This window comes from Somniosus microcephalus, chromosome 9 (assembly GCF_052327205.1).
Source record: "Somniosus microcephalus isolate GS21.2 chromosome 9, FLI_Smic_1.0, whole genome shotgun sequence".
NCBI lineage: Eukaryota > Metazoa > Chordata > Chondrichthyes > Squaliformes > Somniosidae > Somniosus > Somniosus microcephalus.
Genome location: NC_140995.1, coordinates 61,747,704 through 61,766,378, shown reverse-complemented (window position 1 = coordinate 61,766,378; position 18,675 = coordinate 61,747,704). Strand labels below are relative to the sequence as shown.

The 18,675-nt window shown below is 51.1% G+C and overlaps 1 protein-coding gene across 1 annotated transcript in view; it reads right to left on the bottom strand.

Annotated features, from left to right (window-relative positions):
• pcnx2 (pecanex 2) overlaps positions 1–18,675 on the bottom strand; it is a 946,160-nt gene that overhangs the window by 222,487 nt on the left and 704,998 nt on the right. Inside the window, exons 29-30 of the mRNA XM_085996657.1 lie at positions 6,951–7,095; positions 2,537–2,767 (exon numbers count right to left, since the gene is read on the bottom strand). Coding sequence (XP_085852783.1) covers positions 2,537–2,767; positions 6,951–7,095 — 376 coding nt within the window. The remainder of the gene's footprint in view (positions 1–2,536; positions 2,768–6,950; positions 7,096–18,675) is intronic.

Below are 18,675 nucleotides of genomic sequence, written 5' to 3'. Positions count from 1 at the left end.
GGCCTGCAGGCATCTGTAAGGACTACTATTGTTTTGAAGACCCAGGCTAGGGGTCCTAACACTATCTTTTCCCCACAGTGCTGCTATGAGTAAGAACAGACCTAATGCTTATTAAAAGAGTTAAACTGTAATACTCCGTTGTCCTGCAATTTATTAGTTTTGTACAAAGTGTGCAAAACAAGACAGTTAGAATGTGGAACTCGCTACCACAGGGAGTAGTTGAGACGAATAGCATTGATGCATTTAAGGGGAAGCTCGATAAGTACATGAGGGAGAAAGGAATAGAAGGCTGCGATGATAGGGTGAGATGAAGTAGGGTGGGAGGAGGGTCGTGTGGAGCATGAACTGTTGGGTCTTATTTACGGCCCTTAGTTATGTTCTCACCCACAGTGGAAACATCTCTACGTCTACCCTGTCGAACCTTCTTAATTTTAAAGACCTCTTTAAAAAAAAAAAAGACTTGCATTTCTATAGTGCCTTTCGCAACCTCAGGACATCTCAAAGCACTTTACAGCCAATCTTCTTCTTCTCAGGCAGTCCCTCGGAACCGAGGATGACTAGCTTCCACATTAAAAATGAGTTCGCAGGTGACTGATGAGTCCAATGCGGGACCTACAGTCTCTGTCACAGGTGGGGCAGACGGTGGTTGAAGGGGCGGGTGGGTGGGGTGCTTGGGTTGACTTGCGCTGCCTGCGCTTGGCTTCCGCTTGCTCCCGGCGAAGAGACTCGAGCCTTCCCGGATGCTTCTCCTCCACTTTGTGCGGTCTTGGGCCAGGGATTCCCAGGTGTCGGTGGGGATGTTACACTTTTTCAAGGAGGCTTTGAGGGTGTCCTTGAAGCGTTTCCTCTGCCCACCTGGGGCTCTCTTGCCGTGCCGGAGCTCTGAATAGAGCGCTTGTTTTGGGAGTCTCGTATCGGGCATGCGGACAATGTGACCCGTCCATCGGAGCTGATTGAGCGTGGTCAGAGCTTCGATGCTGGGGATGTTGGCCTGAGCAAGAACACTGACGTTGGTGCGCCTATCCTGCCAATGGATTTGCAAGATCTTGCGGAGGCAGCGTTGGTGGTACCTCTCCAGTGCTTTGAGGTGCCTGCTGTACATGGTCCATGTCTCTGAGGCATACAGCAGGGCAGGTATCACTGTTGCCCTGTAGACCATGAGCTTAGTGCCGGGTTTGAGGTCCTGGTCTTCAAACACTCTCTTCCTCAGGCAACCGAAGGCTGCACTGGCACACTGAAGGCGGTGTTGGACTTCGTCGTCGATATCTGCCCTTGTTGACAGTAGGCTCCCGAGGTATGGAAAGTGGTCCACGTTGTCCAAGGCCTTGTCGTGGATTTTGATAATCGGGGGGCAGCACTGTGTGGCGGGGGCAGGTTGGTAGAGGACCTTTGTCTTACGGATGTTTAGTGTAAGGCAGGTTGGTAGAGGACCTTTGTCTTACGGATGTTTAGTGTAAGGCCCATGCTCTCGTATGCTTCGGTGAAGGTGTTTACGATGGTTTGGAGTCAATGTCCATTGTGCCCCTTAGTGGGCGGAATCAGCATTGCGACTCTGGGAGGAGCTCTTCGGCCACTGGGAGAAGGCAATTGAGGAAGATTCTTGCAATGACTTTCCCTGTGGCAGATAGCAGGGAAACTCCTCTGTAATTACCGCAATCGGACTTGTCACCTTTCTTGAAGATCTGCAGGCCAAGAACGGAGAGGTACTCATCAAGGACAGGGAAGCAGTCAGTGACCGCTGGAAGGAGCACTTCGAAGATCTCCTTAACCACGACTCTGTCTTCGACACGAGTGTCCTCAACTCCATCCCACAGCATGCTACCCGCCACCATCTCAGCACAACCCCAGCTCGGCATGAGGTTGAAAAGGCCATCCGACAACTGAAGAACAACAAGGCCTCAGGAGCAGATGGAATCCCCGCCGAGGCACTGAAGCATGTCGGAGAAGCACTACTGGCGCGAATTCATGAACTCATTTCTCTTATCTGGAAGGAGGAGAGCATGCCAAGGGATATCAGAGACGCTGTAATTGTGACAGCCAATGAAATACTTTTGAAGTGTAGTCACTGTTGTAATGTAGAAAACATGGCAGCCAATTTGCGCACAGCAAGGTCCCACAAACAGCAATGTGATAATGACCAGATAATCTGTTTTAGTGATATGGTTGAGGGATAAATATTGGCCAGGACAGCAGAAAGAACTCCCCTGCGTTTCTTCGAAATAGTGCCATGGGATCTTTTATGTCAACCTGAGATGGCAGACAGGGCCTCGATTTAACGTCTCATCCGAAAGACACCTCCAACAGTGCAGCACTTCCTCAGTACTACACTGAGAGTGCCAGCCTAGATTTTGTGCTCAAGTTTCTAGAGTGGGACTTGAACCCACAACCTTCTGACCCGGAGGCAAGAGTACTACCCACTGAGCCATGGCTGGCATCTAACAGGTCACCCTTCAGCCTCCCCTTTTCTAGAGAAAAGAGCCCCAGCCTGTTCATGTCTTTCCCAATCAGTACCAGCGAATGAGAAGACGGTCAATACCTTCACCACTTTAAAGCTGATGTAGCGTCGACGAAGCATAATTATCTTGTACTCATCGGCCCCGTCGTCGACTACGTGCCTGAGCGCGAGCAGAGCCTCCGCGTTCGACAGGATGGACTGGCGCCACAGCGGGTCTCCCTCATGACAGATGACCAGTGTCCGTTCGTGGCTGCTGATAGCCTCGAACAGCACGACAGGATCCTCATATTCATCGGACGAGGTGAAGTGGTCCTGGATGTGGAAAACACATTTGTCACAGCATTAATGGCACTCTGCACGATCGGAGAGGCTCCTTGGATCCGAAGAATGTGGGGAGCACCTACTCCCCCAAACCTCCACTGTGCAGCATCTCCTGCACAGGTTTTATCAGCACTACATTTCATTCTCACTATAAAAACCAGGGTGCAGTTCCTTTACCTCTTGGCCAGTTCCCTCACTCAGCTCAGTCTTTCTCTTTCCAACCCCAGTCTCTCTCTCCCCCCAGTCTTTCTCTCTGTGACCCCAATCTCTCTCACTCTGTGACCCTATTCCTTCTCTCTGTGACCCCAGTCTTTCTCTGTGTGACCCCAATCACTCTCTGTGTGACCCCAGTCTCTCTTTCTCTGTGTGACCCTAGTCTTTCTCTCTGACCCCAATCTCTCTCTCTCTCTCTCAGACCCCAGTCTCTCTCTGTGTGACCCCAATCACTCTCTGTGTGACCCCAGTCTCTCTCTCTCCCTGTGACCCTAGTCTTTCTCTCTGACCCCAATCTCTCTCTCTCTCTCTCTGACCCCAGTCTCTCTCTCTGACCCCAATCTCCCTGTGTGACCCCAGTCTCGCTCTCTGTGTGACCCCAATCTCTTTCTGTGACCCCAATCTCTCTCTCTGTGACCTGTCTTTCTCTCTGTGACCCCATCTCTCTCTCTCTCTGACCTCAGTCTCCCTCTTTCTCTGTGACCCCAGTCTCTCTCTCTCTCTCTCTGACCCCAATCTCTCTCTCTGTAACCCCAGTCTCTCTCTCTCTCTGACACCAATCTCTCTCTCTCTGTGACCCCAGTCTCTCTCTCTCTGACCCCAATCTCTCTCTCTCTCTGTGACCCCAGTCTCTCTCTCTGACCCCAATCTCTCTCTTTCTCTGTGACCCCAGTCTCTCTCTCTCTCTCTCTCTCTCTCTCTGACCCCAATCTCTCTCTCTGTAACCCCAGTCTCTCTCTCTCTCTGACCCCAATCTCTCTCTCTCTAACCCCAGTCTCTCTCTCTCTCTCTCTCTCTCTCTGACACCAATCTCTCTCTGTGACCCCAATCTCTTTCAGTGACCCCAATCTTTCTCTCTGTGACCCCAATCTCTCTCTCTGTGACCTCAATCTCTCTTTCTCTGTGACCCCAGTCTCTCGCTCTCTCTCTCTGACCCCAATCTCTCTCTATGACCCCAGTCTCTCTCTCTCTCTCTGTGACCCAGTCTCTCGCTGTCCCCAATCTCTCTCTCTGTGACCCCAGTCTCTCTCTCCCTGTGACCCCAGTCTCTCTCTCCCTGTGACCCCAGTCTCCCGCTCTCCGTGACCCCAATCTCTCGCTCGCTGAACCCCAATCTCTCTCTCTGTGACCTCAGTCTCTCTCTCTGTCCCCAATCTCTCTCTCTCTGTGACCCTAGTCTTTCTCTCCCTGTGACCCCAGTCTCTCACTCTCCGTGACCCCAATCTCTCGCTCTCCGTGATCACAATCACTCTCTCGCCGTGACAGTGTCAGCCTTGCACAGTGGGTAGTGTGTCAGCTTATGTTCCCTTGCTACTTTGATTTAATAAAGTCCTCTTCAGTGGTAGATTATTGAGAGTAGGTGGCACAGTGATCGGTAGCTTGGTTCACAGTCATGATAATAGCCTGTCTTGTCGCCCAGTGTTGTCCATGGGATGGGTAAGATCACTGAACAATACTTGGATCCGAACACTTAATCCTAAGGCATCACCTTGGCAAACATGGTACCTGCAGATTAGATCCCTTCCACTGTATGAATCCACAAATCTGCACTCAGGAGACATAAACAGCTTTGGAATGCAAACAGGAAACCCCTGCTGTGCAATGAAATGTCCGTGTAGTGTCTGTAACTAATGCCAGGCCCAGATGGGGTGGGCTTCCTCGCGACATCTCCCGCTCGGGACATTCTCCCGAAGTCACCGTCACCTCAATCTTTAGGGACTGCTAGTATAATGGTTTATGTTACTGTATTAATAATCTAGAGAACGTGAGTTTAAATTCCACCAAGGCTGTTTGAGAGTTTGAATTCAGTTTTAAAAAATCAGGAAACAAAAAGCTGGTATCAGTAAAAGTGACCATGAAGCAGTCTGATTGTTGCAAAAACCAAACTGGTTCATTAACGTCCTTTAGGGAAGGAAACTTGCTGTCCTTACCCAGTCTGGGCCTATATGTGACTCCAGTCCCACACCAACGTGGTTGACTCTTAACTGCCCTTTGAAGTGGGCCCAGCAAGCCCCTCCATTGGATCAAAACTGCTACCAGCGATTCAAGAAATTGGCTCACCACCACCTTTTCAGGGCAACTCGGGATGAGCAATAAATGCCGGCCTTGCCAGCGACGTCCACATTCCGAGAATTAATTTTAATAAATGTCAAAAAGAGTGATGTGGAAATTAAGACCGACAGTGCACCTTCAGACCCCTCCCCCAGGGCGCCCTCTGACCCCTCCCCACAGAACACACTCTGACCCCTCCCCACAGAGCACCTTCTGTTCCCTCCCCACAGAGCACACTCTGACCCCTCCCCACAGAGCACACTCTGACCCCTCCCCACAGAGCACACTCTGACCCCTCCCCACAGAACACACACTGACCCCTCCCCACAGAGCACCTTCTGTTCCCTCCCCACAGAGCACACTCTGACCCCTCCCCACAGAGCACACTCTGACCCCTCCCCACAGAACACACACTGACCCCTCCCCACAGAGCGCACTTTGACCCCTCCCCACAGAACACACTCTGACCCCTCCCCACAGAGCACACTCGGACCCCTCCCCACAGAGCACACTCTGACCCCTCCCCACAGAACACACACTGACCCCTCCCCACAGAGCGCACATTGACCCCTCCCCACAGAGCACACTCTGACCCCTCCCCACAGAACACACACTGACCCCTCCCCACAGAGCACACTCTGACCCCTCCCCACAGAGCACACTCTGACTCCTCCCCACAGAGCGCACTCTGGCCCCTCCCCACAGAACACACTCTGACCCCTCCCCACAGAGCACACTCTGACCCCTCCCCACAGAGCGCACTTTGACCCCTCCCCACAGTGCACCTTCTGACCCCTCCCCACAGTGCACCTTCTGACCCCTCCCCACAGTGCACCTTCTGACCCCTCCCCACAGAACACACACTGACCCCTCCCCACAGAGCACACTCTGACCCCTCCCCACAGAGCACACTCTGACCCCTCCCCACAGAGCACACTCTGACCCCTCCCCACAGAGCACACTCTGACCCCTCCCCCCCATAGCCCACTCTGACCTCCTCCCCACAGAGCACATTCTGACCCCCCCTCACCCCAGGGCCCACTCTGACCCTCCTCCCCCAGGGTGCACTTTGACCCCCATCCCCCCAGGGCGCACTTTGACCCCCTCACCGACAGTGGCTGTGACTTTGGGGTGGCGAATAGCTGATGCGGAGTGGGCCGACTGCAGGATCCCGCACTACAATTTGGGAAAGCTTTCCTCACCGGCAGGATGGACCAAATGTTTCCGCTGACACATGGGGAGGAGCGCGAGCAGCGGCCAACGGCAGATGTGGGGGATCCTGTGTACGTCATAGGACCCCGATTCTATTATAAAAAGGCAGACTCCTGACCCAGGGGTGTGCGGTTGCTCTGGCCCCCCCCCAGCAGTCGGCCTGGGGGAGATTGTGACAGGCGGGACCGGGACGGTAAGTCGTTCCTCGCCATTTTCAGGGTGTTAGCACCCTGTTTCCGCCGGGCGGGAGGCCTTGGTATTTACCCCTAGAGGTGAGATTGAGCCAGGCTGTGCTGCGTGAGCCGGAGCCTCCCTCATTGGCCACAAGTTGGAGGTAAAGCTGGAGCGGCCCGAAGAGCAGCCTCGCTGAACATGGCCCGATATCGGCCTGTCTAGCAGGTCGGGTATGATAACTACCTCCGCTAATCCTTTAAATACTTTTTGCAGGGCTATGGGGAAAGAGCAGGGGGGAGTGGGACTAATTGGATGGATTTTTCAAAGAGCTTGCACGGGCATGATGGGCCGATTGGCCCCCTTCTGTGCTGTGTCATTCTATGGTTCTATAATGCTGTTAGCCAAGTTATCATGTCAGCCAACTCTTGTGGAGAGTTTACCGTACAGCATTGCATCCCCGAGACTTACTGATGTGCCTGGGCAATGTATCTCTGATCACAGAGCCACTGGACGACAGATATACCTGGTGAAGCTTTAGGGACATTCGGATTCCCGGGGCAACGACCTTGTGAAGCAAATCTATGTCTTCGAAGATCCATTCCTGCTTGGTGGTGATTCTGAAATCTCCTTTAAATAACGCATGGAGCCCGTGCAGAAATGATTCCAAACTGCAAAGAGATACACATAGTTCAGTGCTGGCACGATCATTCTTATTAATCCAGAGGTGACAATGTGCCCCTCTCTCGACAGTCTACTCCCAATAACTCAGCTGTTGATTTTGCACTAAAAAAAAAGATTTACCCGATAATCTGAATCAAGCAATGTAAATAACGCAGCAATTAGTACTTAATTTCAGATCATTTGAATAAAACTTCAAATTAAGAGGAATAGACTGTAACCTCACTGCTTAAAATTAGAGCCAGGCAGTTCAGTGAAATCAGGAAGCGCCTCTACACACAAAGGGTAGTGGAAATCTGGAACTCTCGCCTCTAAGTGGCTGTGGATGCTGGGGGATAAGACTGAGATTGATAGATTTAAGTTGGGCAAGGGTATCAAGGAATTTGTAACAAAGGCAGGTAAATAGAGTTGAGGTAAAGATCAGCCATAGTCTAACTGAGTGGCAGAACAGGCTCAAGGGCCTCCTCCTAGCCGAGACCATCATTAACATTTTCCCTGTGCTGTTAAAGCATGTAAGACACTCGTCTTATTGTGTTGCATGAAGGTCCACCTGCAAGGGCAGATGGGGCCTCAGTTTAACGTCTAATCCGACAGATGGTACCTTTGATAGTGCAGCACTCCCTCAGTACTGCACTGGGAGCATTGGCCTGGATTATGGGGCTCAAGTCTCTGGAGTGGGACTTGAACCCACAGCCTTCTGATTCAGAGGGGAGAGTGCTACCAACTGAGTCTGTGCTGACACTGTGCTGGCTATCTTGTCTGGGCTCCCTCCTGTATGGACCTTCTCTCAACTCATTAAACTCATAAAAGAAACTGAACAAGAGACATCTGGGAAAAAGAATCTATTAGATGAGAAATAGAAGAGTGGAAAAGAGCTGGACGTGATTGTACTGTGTGCTGCATTGTTTATCCTAGGAGATAAAAAGTATGACAGGATTTCCAAGGAATTATTTCCTTTCATGCAGAAGGATAACAGAATAGACCGGATCTTCAAACAAAAACAGCTGTCTTCCTGTCATCCGAGAGCTTCAGAAAATCAAAAGCTCAACAAACGATCTGCCAGCAAGCACACAGCCACCGATGAACAGGAGATCTGAGCTAATCAGAGCAGTCACATTCCCCACAACAGGGACACGGCCAATTTGTTTACCACTGCATTGACCAGTGGTCGGATTCTCTGAGATACTGTGCTACGTCACCTAACTTGTAATATTATTTATCTCAAGGTTCTCATCCTTGTCTTCAAATCCCTCCATGGCCTCGTTCCTCCCTATCTCTGTACTCTCCGAGATATCTGTGCACCTTCAATTCTGGCCACTTGTGCATCCCCGATTTTCATCACTCCACCATTGCTGGCTGTGCTTTCAGCTGCTTAGGCCCTAAGCTCTGGAATTCCCTCTCTAAACCTCTCCGCCTCTCTACCTCTCTACCTCTCTCTCATCCTTTAAGACGCTCCTTAAGACCTACGTCTTTGACCAAGCTTTTGGTCACCTATCCTAATATCTCCTTATGTGGCTTGGTGTCAAATTTTGTCTGATAATGCTCCTGTGAAGTGTCTTGGGACATTTTTATTACATGGAAGGCGCTACATAAATGACAGTTGTTGTAATAGTAAGTTTAGTGCAGTTTTCCCATGGATATTTCTGTGCAAATTATCTTGTGTGTAATCTGTTTATTTGGATAAGTGTTGTGTGCAGTGACTCCTCTCCCCAACACGTTCCTTACATCAAGCTGCACATACACAGTTAGGCACATGGAAGGACATTTTGTGTTTTGGGCTAGAAACTGAATGGTCAGACACACTATTTAGCAACCGTGCAATATGATCCATTGGGCCCAACAAGCCCCATCAGGGACCACACCTGACCTGATCTATTACATCGTAGGGTAGATTTATCATGTAGAAAGCTCCATTAGATTTCTCCTGAACCCTCAAAGGGAAAGGAAAGTCGAAGCGGATAATGTTTGGTTATAAGTATTTATAGAAGAAAGGGATAGACTGAGGAGTATTTTGGCTTAATTTGTTTTTTAAAGGCCACTTTGTTATTTTTAAAAAATTCATTTATGGGATGTGGGCATCGCTGACAAGGCCAGCATTTATTGTCCATCTCTAATTGCCCTTGAGAAGGTGGTGGTGAGCTGCCTTCTTGAACAGCTGCAGTCCGTGTGGTGAAGGTACTCCCACAGTGCTGTTAGGGAGGGAGTTCCAGGATTTTGACCCAGCGACAATGAAGGATCGGCGATATCCTTTTAAGTCAGGATGGTGTGTGACTTGGAGGGGAACTTGGAGGTGGGTGGTGTTCCCATGCGCCTGTTGCCCTTCTCCTTCTAGGTGGAAGAGGTTGCAGGTTTGGGAGATGCTGCCGAAGAAGCCTTGGCGAGTTGCTGCAGTGTATCTTGTAGATGGTGCACACTGCAGCCACGGTACACCGCTGGTGGAGGGAGTGAATATTTAAGGTGGTGGATGGGGTGCCAATCAAGTGGGCTGCTTTGTCCTGGATGGTGTCGAGCTTCTTGAGTGTTGTTGGAGCTGCACTCATCCAGGCAAGTGGAGAGTATTCCATCACACTCCTTACTTGTGCCTTGTAGATGGTGGAAAGGCTTTGGGGAGTCAGGAGGCGAGACACTCGCTGCAGAATACCTAGCCTCTGACCTGCTCTTGTTGCCACAGTATTTATGTGGCTGGTCCAGTTAAGTTTCTGGTCAATGGTGACCCCCAGGATGTTGATGGTGGGAGGATTTGGTGATGGTAATGCTGTTGAATGTCAAGGGAGGGTTGCCAACTCTCCCAGATTGTCCTGGAGACTCCTGGAATTAAAGGTTAATCTCCTGCACACCGCAGTGAGCAAACCTGGGTGGAAATCATTGGAGCATTTCATCTCCCGCCTCGCTCTGGTCTCCGGCCAGACTCACGTCAATCAGCAGGGCCACAATGCGCACAGGATGCAATGGGGCCCTGGTGCATGCCCTCTCAAACTGGTAAGACCAAGCGATGGATAGAACGGTTTCTAGAGCACAGAGGATTATGGGTATTGTAGCCACCACTATTGCCCAATTGCTGCCAGGATTGATATGCTGAGTGACCAATAGGAGGAGGGTGGGGGCTGGGCGGTTGGAGGTTGGAGAAGGTAGTGTGATGAAACCTTCCGGAATACTGACCAATTAGAGACGGCGACCTCAAGTGATTGGCATGGAGACTGATCCCTAGCCAGTTGTGTAGTTTCCTGAGATTCCTGCAGTCCCAAAGCAGCTGTCAGGTCAGTTTGAAGTCCAGAGCCTCGCTGATTCCTATTGAGAATCACTGACCTGAGAGAAACTCTCCACTGTCTGTAAGAAAACTTACACTAGCCAAATAGGCCATTTATTTTCTTTGATATAATGGGGGATACTTTGAGTAAGAAATAGTTCCCCTAGACTTTTCTTCTTTTACAAAATAATTAGTTGCTGATTCAAGTAACATTTACAATTAATCTTGTTCCGTCGAGTATCTGATCACCACAGTTAGCTTCATTCTTAACCTGATATTTGTCCAGCTTCTCTGTTCATAGATAATTCGCCGAGGCTTAACCCTTTTTTGCGGGGAGTCATATCTACCCTTGCGTGAGTCTTGATAACTTTATACTTGTGCTATCTAACTCTCTGATTGCAGTCCAAGGGAAACAACCTGTAATGATTTACGTTATCAATGCCTCAGTATTTGAAAGACCTGGATTATATTTGTCCTTAATCTTCTTTTCTCTAAAAAACTATTTCAGCCTCTCTGTATAGCTCACACCACAGCCCCTGGAATGACTCTGCTCTGAACCAGTTCCAGAATATTCCACATGTGACCTCAACTGTAGTTAAAATTACCTGTTTCAAACTGGAATCAAAAACTCTCTGGAGCACCAAAGTGGGTACGGTAGCATAATGGTTGTGTTACTGGACTAGTAAACCAGAGGCCTGGACTAATGATCCGGAGATGTGAGTTCAAATCTAAATTCAGTAATAAGGCATCAATGACTAAGGTGACATCAGGAATAAAGAGAAATAAGCCAAAGCTAAAGGCACTATATTTGAATGCATGAAGCATTCGCAACAAAATAGATGAATTAATAGCAGAGATAAAAATTAACAGGTTTGATCTAATAGCCATAACAGAGATGTGGTTGCAAAGTGGCCAAGGTTGGGAACTAAATATTCCAGTGTGGCGGAGCCACTAAGAGACTCAGAACATTTGAGAATAATCTCTTTAACTGCATTGTAGTGCAGCCACGTACTGCACCTTTAAACTGTTTGTTAACTATACTGTATGTACCTTCCTATACTCTGCGTGATGATGTCACGACACCGATCACGTGACCGCGAAGAACGCAATGACGTCATGACGTCGGTTTCCAGAACCTTCCAGCAGTCTTCGAGTGCCTCGCAGCCTGAACAGACCTGTATACATCATCTCCTGTAGTTTACTAGTTAACTTTGTTGTTATTAAACTTTGTTGTTTTGATTTACCGAGTCGAACTGCAATTATTCAGATAGGAACTACCGTTCCTACATTGGTGACCCTGATCTCGTCGAACAACTTTTGTTGAGATTCAAGAATGAACACGAATGCCGTCGCCCTCAAACTTCCACAGTTCTGGGAACAACAGCCATCAGCATGGTTCTTCCAGGCAGAAGCCCAGTTCTCACTCCGAGAGATTACAGCGGATTCGACCCATTACTTTCACGTGGTCTCCGCTCTCGACAGCACCACGGCCTCGCGGGTCGTCAGCCTCCTGGGCAATCCACCAGAAGAGGGCAAGTATGAAGCTCTTAAAACTCGTTTGCTACAGGTGTTTGGTCTCAATAAGTCAGAGCGCGCACGCAGGCTTATTGCTATGCCCGGCCTCGGGGACTCAAAACCTTCTGAACTGATGAGCCAGATGCTCACTCTTTTGGGTTCGGAGCCCCAACGTTTTTTGTTCCGTGAACTTTTCCTTAACCAGCTACCAGAACCGGTTCAGACGGCCCTGGCCAATTCTCCGATTACGGACTGTGTAGAACTTGCGGCTGAGGCAGACAAGTTTTTTACTGTTGCGCAGCAATATTGTGCAGCCACGAGGAGCCCTTCCCCCATGCGGGCGCAGCCCAGCCCTCCTCCTGCAGGCTGGTGTGCATACCACGCCCGTTTTGGCACCAAAGCTCGATGCTGCCGCCCGCCCTGCAGTTTTTCGCCAAAAGAAAACTCCACCAAGCCCGCGCCCTTCGGCAAAACTGACTGTGTCTAAAAAAAACGTCCACTTCACCATGGCGGTTGGTTCGGCGGGAAAGCTGCTGTACATCACGGATTCCATGACAGGGCGATGATTTTTGTGCGACACTGGATCCCAGTGCAGTATTCTGCCAGCTTCAAGGCTCGATCTGCAATCCGGCGGGCGCGGTCCACCCCTCGAGGCAGCTAATGGCGCGGATATCTGCACGTTCGGAAAACGGACAGTCAATTTAAACTTCAGTGGTCAGAGATTTATTTGGGACTTTATTGTGGCTAAAGTTTCGCAGGCTATCCTGGGGGCTGATTTTTTCTGCTCCAACGGCTTTCTGGTCGACGTCCAACACTGCCGACTCATAAATGCGTCCACTTTCCACGCACTGCCGTGCCATCGCAGCACCACCATGTCCTGGTCGATTGCCTGTACACTTGCAGCACAGGACGGGTTTACGCGCCTGCTCGAGGAGTTTCCAGAGCTCACCAGGCCTACTTTTTCAGCAGCAGCCACGAGGCACGGAGTGGTGCATCACATCACGACGAAGGGACCGCCGGTTTATGCCCGGGCACGTCGGTTGGAACCAGGCAAGCTCGCAGCGGCAAAAGCCGAGTTTCGCACCATGGAATGCCTCGGGATCGTCCAACGCTCCAATAGCCCTTGGTCCTCCCCACTGCATATCGTCCCCAAACCAGGCGGTGGCTGGCGACCTTGCGGGGATTACCGACGTCTAAATGAAGCCACTACACCGGACAGGTATCCAATACCTCATATCCAGGACTTTTCGGCCCATCTGGCTGGCAACTCCATTTTTTCCAAGGTGGATCTCGTCCGCGGTTACCACCAAGTCCCGGTATACCCGCAAGATGTCCCCAAAACGGCAGTCATCACACCGTTCGGACTTTTCGAATTCCTCCGAATGCCTTTCGGGTTGAAAAACGCAGCGCAGGCCTTCCAACGGCTCATGGACTCTGTGTTACGCGATTTGCCCTTTCTTTTTGTTTACTTGGATGACGTTCTCATCACCAGTAGAGATTCGCAGGAACACCTACAGCATTTGCGCACACTTTTTGCCCGTCTCAGCCAGCACGGCCTCATCATCAACCCCGCCAAATGCCAGTTTGGATTATCCAGCATCGATTTCCTGGGACACAAGATCACTTTGGACGGCGCCGTCCCACTAGCTACCAAGGTAGAAGCAGTTACAGCATTCCCACGGCCTCACACAGTCAAATCCCTGCAGGAGTTTCTGGGGATGGTGAACTTCTATCACCGCTTCGTCCCCAAGGCAGCCCAGTTGATGCAGCCGCTGTACGAAGTGCTCAAAGGGAAGTCGGGAAAGGACGCTATCACTTGGACGCTGCCGATGGACCAGGCATTCCTTAACAGCAAGGCGGCGTTGGCAGACGCAACCATGCTTGCTCACCCGTTACCGGGTGCGACCATTGCCCTCACTACAGATGCCTCCGATTATGCTATCGGGGCGGTTCAAGAGCAATGGGTCGATGGTGCGTGGCAACCGTTAGCATTCTTCAGCCGCCAGCTTCGCAAGAACGAGCAAAAATATAGCACTTTCGACAGGGAGTTGTTGGCCCTGTTTTTAGCCGTCCGACACTTCCGTTTTCTCCTAGAAGGGCGTCCGTTTACTGCATTCGTGGACCACAAGCCACTTACGTTCGCAATGGCAAAAACGACAGAGCCTTGGTCAGCCCACCAGCAGCGCCACCTCACCTTTATATCCGAGTTTACGACGGATCTAATGCACGTGTCCGGCAAAGATAATCTCGTGGCCGATTGTCTCTCCCATTCTCCAGTCCAGGCAGTCCACCTGGGTATCGATTTCGTTGGGTTGGCAGAAGAGCAACTGGCAGATCGCGAAGTACAGGCATACCGGACCACGCCTTCCAGTTGGCAGGTGGCCGATGTTAAGTTCCAGGCAGCGGGAACCACGCTTTTGTGTGACACATCCATGGGAGTGCCCAGGCCCATCGTGCCGTTGGAATGGCGTAAGAAAATTTTCCAGGCCATACATGGGTTATCGCACCCAGGGATGCGTGCTTCACAACGGCTAATGTCCCGTAAATTTGTCTGGAAAGGAATTCATTTGGACGTCCGGGACTGGACAAACCATTGCGTGGATTGTCAAAAAGCAAAAGTTAATCGCCATGTCAAAGCTCCACTGGCCGAATTTCCGGTGCCAGAACACCGTTTCGACCACGTACATGTAGACTTAGTGGGTCCTCTTCCCATTTCGCGAGGTTTCACACATCTCCTGATGGTAGTGGACCGTACCACCAGGTGGCCAGAGGCGATCCCATTGAGTGCTACTGCTGCATCAGTCGTCTCCAGGGCGTTCGTTTCATCATGGATAGCTCGGTTCGGGGTACCATCCGACATCTCCTCTGACAGAGGCCCACAATTTACGTCAGAGTTGTGGACAGCAGTCGCGCAATGTTTGGGTGCCAAGCTGCACCGCACCACCGCATACCATCCGCAAGTGAATGGCCTGTGCGAACGGTTCCATCGGTCGCTCAAGGCGTCACTCCGGGCCAGCTTGCGTGGTTCCAACTGGGTGGACAGGCTCCCCTGGGTGTTACTAGGCCTTCGAACAGCACCCAAGGATGATCTCCAGTCTTCATCGGCTGAGTTAGTCTACGGCCAACCGCTTCGGGTACCAGGTGACTTTATCCCTTTACACACGGAATCGTGGTCTGCGGCTCAGCAGCTCCTCCAGCATCAGGAGGTGGCCAAGAATTTCCTGCCTATTCCGACCTCGAATCACAACCTACAGAGGCCTCACGTCCTGGCAGAGCTAATGAGCTCTGAGTATGTTTTTATTCGGCAGGACGCTCACAGAGGCCTGTTAAAACCACCTTATGCTGGACCGTTTCGTGTCATCTCATCGGGTGAAAATTTTTTCACGGTGGACGTCAGTGGCAAACCAGATATCATCTCTATTGACCGACTTAAACCGGCCCATCTCGATCGGAGTGAACCAGTCGTTGCTGCTCAACCGCCTCGCCGTGGTCGACCTCCGTTGACCGCCGAACCAGCTCGGCACCAGCCCGCCAGTGAGCCGCCTGCATCGGTTTCCACGTCGCCTACACTAGCACCTCTTGTTTCCTCCACGCCTGTCGTGCCGCTCCAGACACAGCCAAGAACCGACTCGTCCTTCAACGCTCCATTCCCGCTGCCTGAGTTTCGCCATCGCTCGACCAGGCTTATCAAGCCTCCTGTTCATTTGACACTGTCTGTTAAAGAGCATTCTGGGGGGGCGCCTGTGGCAGAGCCACTAAGAGACTCAGAACATTTGAGAATAATCTCTTTAACTGCATTGTAGTGCAGCCACGTACTGCACCTTTAAAGTTTGTTAACTATACTGTATGTACCTTCCTATACTCTGTGTGATGACGTCACGACGCCGATCACGTGACCGCCAGTGGCGCGAAGAACGCGATGACGTCATGATGTCGGTTTCCAGAACCTTCCAACAGTCTTCGAGTGCCTCGCAGCCTGAACAGACCTGTATACATCTTCTCCTGTAGTTTACTAGTTAATTTCGTTGTTATTAAACGTTGTTGTTTTGATTTACTGAGTCGAACTGCAATTATTCAGATAGGAACTACCGTTCCTACACCAGGATATATAACTTTTAGAAGGGATAGGCAAAATGGAAAAGGAGGAGGGGTAGCCCTGATAATAAAGAATGGGATAAAGACAGTAGAGAGAAAGGATCTTAGCTCTGAAAATCAAGAAGTAGAATCAGTTTGGGTGGAGCTAAGAAACATCAAGGGGCAGAAAACATTGGTGGGATTGTTTATAGACCCCCAAACAGTAGTTGTAATGTACGGTAGAGTATACATCAGGAAATTAGAGGTGCATGTAACAAGGGTAATACAGTAACCATGGGGGACTCTGAGCTACATATAGACTGGGCAAACCAAATTTGTAGTAGTAGTGTGGAGGACAAATGCATGGAATGTATGCAAGATAGTTTTCTAGATCAGTATGTTGAGGAACCAACTAGGGAACAGGCTATTTTAGATCTAGTATTGTGCAACGAGAAAGGGTTAATTAATAACCTTGTAGTAAAGGGGCCTTTAGGGAAGAGTGACCATAATATGATAGTGTGGCAGAGCCACTGAGAGACTCTGAACAAGTGTACATAATTCCTTTTAACGATGTGTTAGCTACAGACTAAATCTGTACCATTGTATATACTGTTTGCATGTACAGGGCACGGGCCCTTTAAGAGCGCGGGCAAACGCGATGACGTCATGCTGCCGATCACATGATCACCCTAAACGTGGGAAGAACGTGATGATGTCATGATGCCATCCACGGGACCGCCCTAGAGTCCTCGTGGAGCCTCCAGCCAGTTAAGACCTGTATTCATAGTTCTCTTGCATCAATCTGTTTAAACTCGTTAGTTTGACATTAAAAACCTTTTTGATTGATTGCCTGTGTCGAACTCAATCTCTGGATAGGAATTTGACCATTCCTACATTGGTGACCCCGACTTTTGTGAACAGTATTCGCAAAAGGAACACAGCATGGAGAACAACGCTGTCTCGTTGAAGCTGCCGCAGTTCTGGGAGCAACAGGCGACCTCCTGGTTTATCCAAGCTGAAGCCCAGTTCGCCCTGAGAGGCATCGTTGAGGATCAGACCCGATACTTCTACGTGGTCTCCGCTCTCGATAGCTCCACCGCCTCGTGGATCGTCAGTCTTCTGGAAACCCCCCCGACGGACCGCAAGTATGAGACCCTCAAAGCGCGGTTGCTGCAGGTCTTCGGGCTCACGAAATCAGAGCGCGCCCGTCGACTGCTCGCTATTCCCGGAATCGGGGACTCCAAGCCTTCCGAACTGATGAGCCACATGCTCACTCTCCTCAGCTCCGAACCGCAATGCTTTCTCTTCAGAGAGTTATTCCTCAGCCAATTGCCGGAGCAGGTGCAAGCGACCTTGGCCAGGTCCGAGGTCGAAGACTGCGCAGCGCTTGCTGCCGAGGCAGATAAAATATTCGCAGTTACGCAGCAGTACTGCGCTGCCATGAGGCGCCCATCCCCCACAGATGCCGCCCCAGCTTCTCAGCCTGCGGGGCTGTGCTTCTACCACGCCCGGTTTGGCGCGAAGGCGAGATGTTGCCGCCCTCCCTGCAGCTTCTCTCAAAAAAAAACGACAACTCTGTCCAATGAAGAGCGGGTCTAACGGGTGCCCCGCGGCCGCGATGGCAGTCAGCAACGCAGGCAAGCTGCTCTTTATCACGGATACCCTCTCCGGTCGTCGGTTCCTCTGCGACACCGGAGCGCAGTGCAGCATCCTACCCACATCAGCTCTTGATGTACAGGCTGGGAGGCACGGCCTTCCCCTCGAAGCGGCTAATGGCGGCGCTATTCGGACCTTCGGAAGACGGCGGGTCCAGGTATGTTTCGCCGGCCAGCGATTTGTTTGGGAATTCGTTACAGCCAAGGTTTCACACGCCATCCTCGGTGTGGATTTCCTGTGTGCCAACGGTCTCCTGGTCGATGTGCGGAACCGACGGCTGATCAACGCGACCATGTTTCACTCTATTCCTTGCCACCGTAGTAACACCATATCGCGCGCCACCTCCTGCGCCTTCCCGACTCCGGATGAGTTCGCTCGCCTGCTAGGTGAATTTCCAGACCTGACCAGACCTACGTTCTCCTCTATGGCCATGAAACATGGTGTGGAACACCACATCACCACCACCGGCCCCCCGGTCCACGCGCGGGCCCGGCGCCTTGAACCCGGCAAGCTGGCGGTCGCGAAGGCGGAGTTTGCAATGATGGAATGCCTGGGGATTATTCGCCGGTCGAATAGTCCCTGGTCTTCGCCTCTCCACATAGTACCAAAACCTGACGGCGGATGGCGGCCATGCGCCGACTATCGGCGACTAAACGACGCCACCACTCCTGATCGATACCCGATCCCCCACATTCAGGATTTCTCTGCCCATTTGGCAGGAAACACCGTGTTTTCCAAGGTTAACCTGGTCCGAGGCTACCACCAGGTCCCGGTACACCTGCAGGACGGTCAGAAGACCGCAGTCATCACCCCATTCGACCTTTTTGAATTTTTGAGGATGCCTTTTGGGTTGAAGAACGCCGCCCAGGCCTTCCAGCGCCTCATGGACTCCGTGCTGCGGGACCTCAAGTTCCTTTTCGCCTACTTAGACGATATCCTCGTTGCCAGTCGTAATAAGGAGGAACACATCGCGCACCTACGCACCCTCTTTTGACGCCTCAGCCAACACGGCCTGATTCTCAACCCGGCCAAGTGTCAGTTTGGTCTGCCCCACATTGATTTCCTGGGACATCGCATT